The 9697-nt window shown below is 36.6% G+C and overlaps 1 protein-coding gene across 5 annotated transcripts in view; it reads left to right on the plus strand.

Moving 5' to 3' along the window:
- Window positions 1-7790: 7790 nt before the first annotated feature.
- LOC111087575 (genetic suppressor element 1-like) overlaps window positions 7791-9697 on the plus strand; it is a 51314-nt gene continuing 49407 nt past the window's right edge. For 4 of the 5 annotated variants that reach the window (XM_022394679.1, XM_022394680.1, XM_022394682.1 and 1 more), the window contains exon 1: window positions 8704-9166. In XM_022394679.1, coding sequence (XP_022250387.1) covers window positions 9070-9166 — 97 coding nt within the window. In that variant the 5' untranslated portion in view covers window positions 8704-9069. Of the gene's footprint in view, window positions 7809-8703; window positions 9167-9697 lie in introns of those variants that run through there. The other variant, XM_022394686.1, reaches the window with a different exon arrangement.

Raw genomic sequence — 9697 nt, forward strand, 5'->3', positions numbered from 1 at the left:
CTGAACTAATTATTCAACTAATGTTTTAATTCTAAACTTGATTTTTATTTTTACTTGGAAATTACTATTGAAATAAATAACTCTTTTAAAAAAGTGCAATAATTCAGGATCGTATGCTTTATGCCATTAAAAGTAAGAGAAATTATCCTGGACTGACTATCCGAAGATTCATGGTTTCTGCCCCATTGCCACAAAAATGCGCTCTACACTTTTGGACTGTGGATACGCCATAAAATTGACGATAAAATTCTACTATTTGATGAGACAAGAGTAGCTCAAAGTTGGCGTTGTGTGGTATTGCCTTCCCTTTAGTTTATCAGTTTAAAACTATTGACAACTATGCGCAGAAAATTCTAAAAATAAAATATACTGAAATTATACTTTTATGTGTTGCGTTATGACATTTTGTGAAAAATCTGAACATGGATATCATTTTCGGATTCAGTATACAGGAATTACTGTAGAACATGTAAAAATTTCAAGACAATAAAACTATCGCAGGTCTGTGTTATTTAACCCTAAAAAAATATAAAAAACAGGACGTTATAAAAACAAAACGATGGACTTGATAGCCGTAATTGCGAATTTTTTTCTTGGTTGTAACTAGCGGCAATTAACAGCTCGACGCACACACAATTCCAACTTCGTATGTCCACCGTTAGAATTATGTACGTCACAAAATATTGGTCAGAACATACACCATAGTCTCAAACTAGGTATAGGGAATCACGCGCTTGGCTCGCTTCTACGTGGACGACATGCTATTTTTGGTGCGACTGACCTGCCATCTGGTGACAATAAACTTGACACTGTTAGTAACATCTATGCAAAATATCGGTGTCCCTGCTTTCATGCTTTGGTTTTAGCTGCGTGGACGCCATGTTGTTTGTGGTGCGACTGACCTGCCATCTGGTGAGGATAAATTTGATACCGTTAACGAAAACTATAGTTTCGAGGTCTCTGCTTTCAGGCTTTGGTTTTATTTGCATGGACGTCATACTTTTTCCTGACCTGCAACCTGGTGACGAGAAATTAGAATCGTTTTTCGCATCATTCATTCATACTTTTGTTTTATGTCGTGTTATTTATGATGAACAATTTTGATACGCCCTCTACATTGAAGTTAGACTAAAAACAAAAGCGATCACAATCTAACTTTTAAAGTTGATTCATTATTCTTGATGTGTTTTTTTTAGTTTAAATAAAGAAATAATCTCGCTAATAATTCACTAAAAGTCTTTCATAAATATGCGTATTATCTATCCTTGCTATACTAGTGTAATAACCTTTTAAAACTTATTTAATCGGTATCATCTATATCAAATCATTACAAACACTTCCAAGTACTGAATGCCTCTTCTAGCGGTATTATCATGAGCGTTTGAAAACAAAAGTTGTTTAAACCGTACCGAAACTTTAATTTGAGGTCCTTGTATTATGTTTAGTGAAATTAAGCCAATTAGTTCTAATTGTGTGTTGAGCGCGGCCCTGTGGTGGAGCTCTGGATGTCGGAGCTGGCGAACTGTGTTCGAATCCGATTAATACCACAAAATATAACCCTCAGTTTAATCTGAGGGTGTGTTAAAATAGTGAAAGTTAATAACTTAGTGAGGGCGGATGTTGCTGAGTGGCTGCCTTCCAACTATTCAGTAATACAAAATTAGGGACGGTAGCAGATAGTTTTAATAGCTTTTCCATAAATATAAAATACTAATTGTGTATATTTTGCATTAAAAAATCATGGTTTTCAGCTGAATAACCTTAGTTCTGGTTTAACAGAGAAGTTCAGGACGTACTGATGGGATTAATTGTAATATTGATGATATTTTTGTGTACATGTTTTGAATGATTCATATGTTATTAGGGACTCACTAACCCACCATGTCATCGACCCATATACTGTTAGGAAAATGGGTTTAAAAAGCCGACAGGGTCCATATGACCCAATCGGTAATTTTAGGGTAAATCATTGAAGCAGGTGTAATGATGGAATGTTTTGTACGGGGTTGTTTTATTAAAGGTGAAGGGGAGATCACAGTCACATTCTACCCCACTTTCAATTTCTCTGGAATAACGACCATTACGATTTAAGTATGAATTCGGCTAAATATTTATCGCGATACTTGAAATAAAACCTTAGGACTCGTCTATTAGCAGACGTTCGAAAATGCATCGAACATTTTCTTCAGAATTTGAGCGGGAATTTCCGAACTTCTCCTCCTAGCTATCTTATATAACAAAACACACCGATTTACAGGGGTTTCCAAGGTCTTCTGTTTGAATTGCCCCTATATTTCTTCGCTTTTAACAATAACTATCAGTTCAAGTAACAAAAGCTATATATATATCCTGTCAACGTTTATGTTTCTAGTTTACATCTTGCATAAAAATATTTTGTTTTTAAAACAATCAAAATGATAAATACTTTCAATCTTACCTTGTACTTTTCACTTTTTCACAGCGCGCCGTCCTTAACATATCTACAGACTACAGTAACTAACATAGTCATGGACCCATAGGCAGAGAAATAGCAAAGAAGGGGGGGGGTCCATGGGGGTGCCACTCCCTCACATTCCATTTGTCATTTTATGTGAATTCTGTCGGCAAACTTTTTAGCCGTCTATTTATTAAGAGCACGCTACTTTGGCGGAAAAATTGAGTCATGCACCCCCCCCCCCCCCAAAAAAAAACAACAACAAAAACAACATAAGAACTTCGCTTCGTCCCACTACACAGGGAATTTGATGAATAAATACTTTATAAAACTGTGTTTAATACTCCGATGGGGTCCAGATCGTAATCGTGATTCTAGATATAACAACCAGTAATTGGAAACTAAGAGTTGCGGTATTCCAGACGCGGCAGTGTTCTGGGTTCGATTCTTATTGGGTCTCCGTTTTTTTTATTGTGTCATAAAGCAAGTTGTCGTACATTTATCCCTAGTGCTTATTAAGTGTTGTTTCTTTGTGTCATATGAACGACTTCAGTCAGATCAGAGTCCAGAACGGGTCATGTGCTACTCTGGAATTCTATATCAAAACGGGGCCTGGCATGAGTCGCGGGTTCGAATCCCGTCACCGAATATGCTCACCTTATTATCAGTGAGGGTGTTATAATGTGACGGTCACTCCCACTATTCGTTGGTAAAATGGTAGCCCAAGAGTTGACGGTGGATGGTGTTGACAAGCTGCCTTCCCTCTAGTCTATCACTTCTAAATTAGGAACGGCTAGCGCAGATAGCCCTCGAGCGAATTTTAACAAACAAAACAAAATTATGCTAGAATACTGCTTTACAGTTTTGCTTTCAGTTTCGTAATTGTAATTTTTTTTTTCTCTAAGAAGTAATCCTGCCTGCCCCAAAGAGCCGTTATTTTTCCTTTCTTGTTAGGTATTTTATCTTAATCCCTGGAAGTAAACATTAAAGTATGAGCAGTAATCATTTTAAACATATATGATATTTGTATTTAAAATTCATTGTCCATCAAAAAACTTACTTTGATTGCGTAAAACAAGCTTTTTAGCTTTGGCAGAAAGAATTTCACAGTACGTCCTTCTGCGCCTTTTTTGTTGTACTTGGCAATAATGTTTTGTTTTCTTTTCTTTTTTTTTTCCACACAGTTCGTTTCCATGGCAACGTAGTGTAGTACATCTCGTACCACGTGGTATATCATAATCTGATTGAACCTAATGGGACAGGAAGTTAAGCTGTAGGGTGAAGATCCAAGTTAATACTAATAGGTTTAAAGTTATTCTGACATCAATTGCAGTTACACACGCATGAGGCTGCTGGCGTGTCGTGCAGGTGCAGAAAACCTAGAAGGTATACGTTAGCTTCTAAGCTGTTATTTTTTTTTTTACAACACTTTTGACTCGGCTAGTTGGGTCACGTCAATTCTTAATTATATTAGTCGTGTAAGCCACCAACAATTAAATACTATAGATACATTTTCTGTTATATATATAACATACTATTTTCACTCCAGTTTAAAAAAGACTCCCTCTAACGATTAACTGGTAAAATAGAACACGATGAACGAATATGGAAGGTAAAACGCAATTTCTGTTTGTTTGTAATTAAACACAAAGCTACATAATGGGCTATCTGTGCTCTGCCCACCACGGGTATCGAAACCCGGATTCTAGCGTCGTAAGTCCGCAGACATACCGCTGTGCCACTGGGGGGCTCGCAATCTCTGAATACCGTGTACTTCTGCGTAGTAACATCCTTAAAATTCGTCTTTAATACTCGAAATTCCCGCGTTTTTTTATACCTATCTATTTATCTGCGAAAAACATTATCGTCTGATAAAAACGATTATAAAATAAGTGTGAAAAATGAGCCCATTTTGTTCTTATCGGCGGGAGGTCCTATATGAAAACCGTACAAGTAATATAGCATTCTTAATTAAACTACTCGTGTCATCATTAAATAATAAGAAACCTTTAATTTTACAACAGTCAATAATGATTTTTTCCGTACAAGTCTCAAAAGTTACTCTTGTTACCGGCATTAAGGATTTTTTTTTTTCTGAACGAGTCACACGAGTCACTCTCGTTACCAGTTTTACTGAATTTTTCTGTACAAGTCACACGAGTCACTCTCGTTGCTATTGTTACTGGAGTTTTCCTTACAAGTCACATGAGTCACACCAGTTACCAGCATTACTGAATTTTCTCCGTACAAGTCGCATAAGTCAGTCACGTTACCAGTTTTACTGAATTTTTCGGTACCAGTCACTCTCGTTGCTACGACTACTGGATTCTTCCTTACAAGTCACATGAGTCACGCCAGTTACCAGCATTTCTAAATTTTGTTTTTCCGTTTAAATCAATCGATAAGAGAATAGCTTGTATCGATCTGCTTAGAGGTCATCTTATTATTTCTCTGCTGGGACATAGGTCAAGATGTTGGGTGACCTGGTAGTGTCAGGTGCCTAGAATGACCTCTTCGTCCCTCCACAGTGTAAGCTCATGGCTATAAGTATTACTAACATGCAGTCAATGGTTATTGATTGGTATTAGTATCTTGTATTTATAGCAAAGCTACTTAAGGCTCTTTCCGCCATCCCTAATTTTGATCTACTGGACAGAGGGAAGAGAATCAGTCATCACCACCTTACCCCCCCCCCCCTCATTATCCACGCTAAGGGATTGACTGTCACTCACATAACGCACCCACAGCGTAAAGCAAGGATTTCAACCAAGCTCACCAATGTCTACCGTAATATAATATCTATTAAAGTTTGTAGATGATTCTATAAACCAGTATGCCCTCTTCAACATCGTTCCCAGATAGCCCATTGTATAGCTTTGTGCTTAACTACAAACAAACAAACGCTTTCATCTGAATCACAAACAGTTCAATTAATATGAATATTAGAGTTTTAGTTGTCTAGCGATAGGGGGCCTTTGAAGGAGATTTGAGAAAATGTGTACGAATGGTGTTTAACCCTATTTCTACCATGTATGATATGATATAACCATCTAGATGATGTAAAAAAAAAAGTTTTTTGTTTATGTTTTCCTTGAAATAGTTTAGTAAACACTGTAGACTTTTCTTCGACAACAGCAGCGGTTTTGTATAATAATATTGTTGTTGTTGTTGTATTCTAGCGTTTTATAATAATGTAAGAATTTCAGATCTGTCTTTGTAAGGACTATGTAGGCTGAACTAAGCAGGGAATTTGGAATGGTTTATAAATTAAAGAGGTTTGACTTTACAAGATTTTATGGGTGTGATGTGTGTTTTTTAAATATCGATTCTGTTATCTGCAGTCGTTTACGTTATTTACTCTCCTCCAAATTTTACTTTTAACCATATTAGTGAATCTGGCACTTTACGTTAAAGAAGTAAAAAAAATCTCTTAAAAAAAGAAGTCAATATAAGTTTTTTCTTTACTTGTTTTTTTTAATGTATGGTTTCAACATACACATGCAGGTTGTATTTTATAAGCAAGTTTTAAATATAATGAGGTTCCAACTGTAATATTTATTGTTTATCTATTATTGACTGGTAATTCCTGTTTCATCCTGTAATTAAGCTTTTTAAGGAACATCAAATTTCTGTAAGAAAGCTAACTTCAAGGGGTAATGATAACATCGTTTACACTAGAATTATGATTTTTAGAATGGCTCCGAGTTTGTGTGTTGTTGGGTTTTTTTTCAAGTACAAACTGTTAGTCCATAGCTCCGTCATCTCTTGACCGATTTGAGATCTAATTACAGTTTTGGAATTAGGAGGACAAACCCTTTCGACTGATATATTTGACCTCGCCCAAGGTCTCACAGATTAATTTACTCTAATTCTGCCTAAAAGAATTTCAGTTTGAGAGTAGGCTCGTAGAGATCCTGATGAGTAATAAAATCGAATCGGGTATACGCGCGCCCCCGCTTGGTATTACTGGTGCACAAAAAATATAGCTAATAAAAAGAAAAAAAAAAAAATCTCATAGATTAATTTACTCTAATCTTGCCTAAAAGAATTTCAAGTGCCGCGGCTATTGAGGATTCCCTCTTGTTTTTAATTACGACTTGGTTGTTAATAATACTTATAAAAGCAGATATTCCGTTTGAAACTATGTCACCTCAGTGAAATTGGTTGACACCATTGTTGTGGTTTTTGAGTTATAATGTAATAAAAAAAGAAGCAGAAGAAAGAAGAACAAAAAATTAAAACCCTTTTCTGTGATATTTACAGAAATTCCCAGAACTTGTGACTCAGTCATTACATAGATATTGTTATAAGAGAAAACACTGTATAGTATTGTAAAGTTCTGATGAACTATTGAAGAGATATTTAAAATACCATTTCGATTAACAATCTGAGCCATCCCTACATAGGCAGTGCTGCCGCCTGCCTGATTATATTTTCTTTAATTTTACCTTGTGGCTTTATGAGAATCTTTTCACACAAGTTGAGGTGTAGGGTCCTCAAGCTAGAGAATCTTTTCACACAAGTTGAGGTGTAGGGCCCTCAAGCTAGAGAGTCTTTTCACATGCCTGTATTTCATTTTATTTGTTTTGTATTTAATTTGTTGTCAATCATATTGTTATTGTGTCGTATTATGTTGTTAAACACAAAGCTACAAAGTATTGTGCTCTGCCCATCTCAGGTATCGGAACGCGAATATTGGTGTTATAAGCCCTTAGTTTATAAGTACTGACTTTTCTCAAAAGTGTAGATCTCAACTGGTCATGGTAAGGACTTAGTGTATTTAAGTTTTACTATTCGATTCTCTGTGTATAATTGTTGACGTGGATGTGAACGTTAATGGTTAATATATTTAATGGAAATAACTACTTGTTTTATTTAAATTGGACGTAATAATACTTGTTACACGCTGTATTGTGTAAATAGGACGTGAAATTATTTGTGTTTTGTGTTTTTTATATCAGTGCAGTTAACAATAACCACTCTCGAATTAGAGTAATTAAAAATACACAGGCAAAGTTAGTTGATAAATATAATTAAGATATCACATGTAGAATATAATAATATTATTAAGACGAGTAAATACAGATAATAGAACTTGGCCCGACGGTGGCGCTCTCGTCTACAAAGTGGTAAGCCTGACAAGAAAAAAGGTTGTTTTTTTTGGCAACATAATGGCACTTCGAGAATTTAAAAAAAAATCCACCAAAATCCGTAATTTATAAAAACAAGTGTGTGTTTTAGGTGGTTAAGGACGACCTGTTTTGTTTTTGTGTTCAGTTTAATTAACAAACGAACCGGAATCAAAAATCACCTGGTGCTGGAAGAAAATCAAGTAGGGTTAGGAGTGCTGTATGTGACAGTACATAATAAACAGGTAATTTTACCTTGGCTTAAGCCTTAAACTAGTTATGGCTTAATATGTGAACGTATGACAAGGTTGATATTGTATCTAAGATAAATAACGTAAGATATATATAGCTTTAATCGGTGATCTATTGAAAACAAAACAAAAATCATTGAAATCGAAAACAAAAGGTGGAATTAAAAGGAGAAAAACCGACGAAATTGCAGCAATAAAGGTATTTTTTTACTCAAAATTTGAAGAATGTGGGAGGTTTTCGTAATGGGTAACTTGCATGGGTACCATCTTATACTTAGTGCCACTACCGAGGAACTGGGTGAGAAACACTACATTAGCTCCGTGTGTGTATTGCGATCCCGTTTGCTTAATTATTTGGCTGCTCTGAAACGAATATTTAGTCGATTAATGTCAAAACCTTCTAGTGGACTCCCCATTTCTGTTACGCGAGACAAGGAGGATGGACTGAATAGAACACGTTTGAGTATCACTCAGACGTGGGCAAACACTCTAGGCAGCTGACCTCACCGTACGCGACTTGGCTACAATACACCATTACTTGGAAAACAAACAGCGACTGTTTACAGAGGGTGAGCCGAGGCTCTACTCCAATCCCTGACTGTTGTATGTTCGCGTGCCTCGAGTAGTGTCAGCAGAATTAATAACAAAATTCGCCAAGAGTACATGCTAAAATTGACATGCAGTTGGCTGCCGCCACGGTTATCAGTGATCCGACTTCGAGTGTCACGGGCTCGAGCGTCAAACGCACCCCCTGGTTCTCATATCAGCTCGCCTGGCTCATTGATTGTGACCCAGCGGCATTTATCATTCAGTCATTATAAGACAAACCAGGCAGACTCTCCGGATCACAATCTGCTAACGTGTTGTACCTAATAAGCACAGTTCTAATAACGACATACCAAGCCCTTAAAACCGGACGTGGCCTTCGCGATGAGCAAGCGGTTGTTTGGCGAGCGGTTCAAGCCCTGTCGATGAATGACTCGGTAGGAGAAAGACTTACAGCTAGCTCGTGTCTTAAAACTGATTTCTGACAGCGGCCGAATCATTATCATTCAAGCATGACGTATGAAGTGGGATGGTGATCGACACTGTTTACTTCTCACGAGATGGCAGTGTTGTTGACATCAGATCTGAATGGTGAGTGAGCGATACAAAGAAGATACAGTTTTTAATTGTACTCGGATTATGTAGAGATTGGCGAAACAACCTCAGTAAATGAAAGATAATCACTCGAGGTATCCCCACTGAATGTAAAATGTCCCTCAATCTGAACAGGAGTTTCCTTGGTGGACGAACTGATGGTCAACATTATTATCATCCTTTAGTTTTCTCCGATCACGTGAGCTTTACGGGTAAGAATTTCATACTGTTATTTTAACTTAAAGTAAGTTATTGTTGTACATATCATGTGACACTGGAATATATGGATTCGGACTAGGATTTCAATAAGTTATTGTTGTACATACCACGTGACACTGGAGTAGATGAATTCGGACTAGGATTTCAATAAGTTATTGTTGTCCATATCATATGACCCTAGAGTAGATGGATTCGGACTAGGATTTCAATAAGCTATTGTTGTCCATACCACGTGACACTGGAATAGATAGATTCGGATTAGGATTTCAATAAGCTATTGTTGTCCATATCATGTGACACTGGAATAGATAGATTCGGATTAGGATTTCAATAAGTTATTGTTGTACAAATTATGTGACAGTGGAGTATGTGGACTTGGACCAAGATTTCAATAAGTTATTGTTGTACATACCACGTGACACTGGAGTAGATGGATTCGGACTAGGATTTCAATAAGTTATTATTGTACATACCACGTGACACTGGAGTAGATGGATTCGGACTAGGATTTCAATAAGTTATTA

Source organism: Limulus polyphemus, unplaced genomic scaffold (genome assembly GCF_000517525.1).
Source record: "Limulus polyphemus unplaced genomic scaffold, Limulus_polyphemus-2.1.2 Scaffold2329, whole genome shotgun sequence".
Lineage (NCBI taxonomy): Eukaryota > Metazoa > Arthropoda > Merostomata > Xiphosura > Limulidae > Limulus > Limulus polyphemus.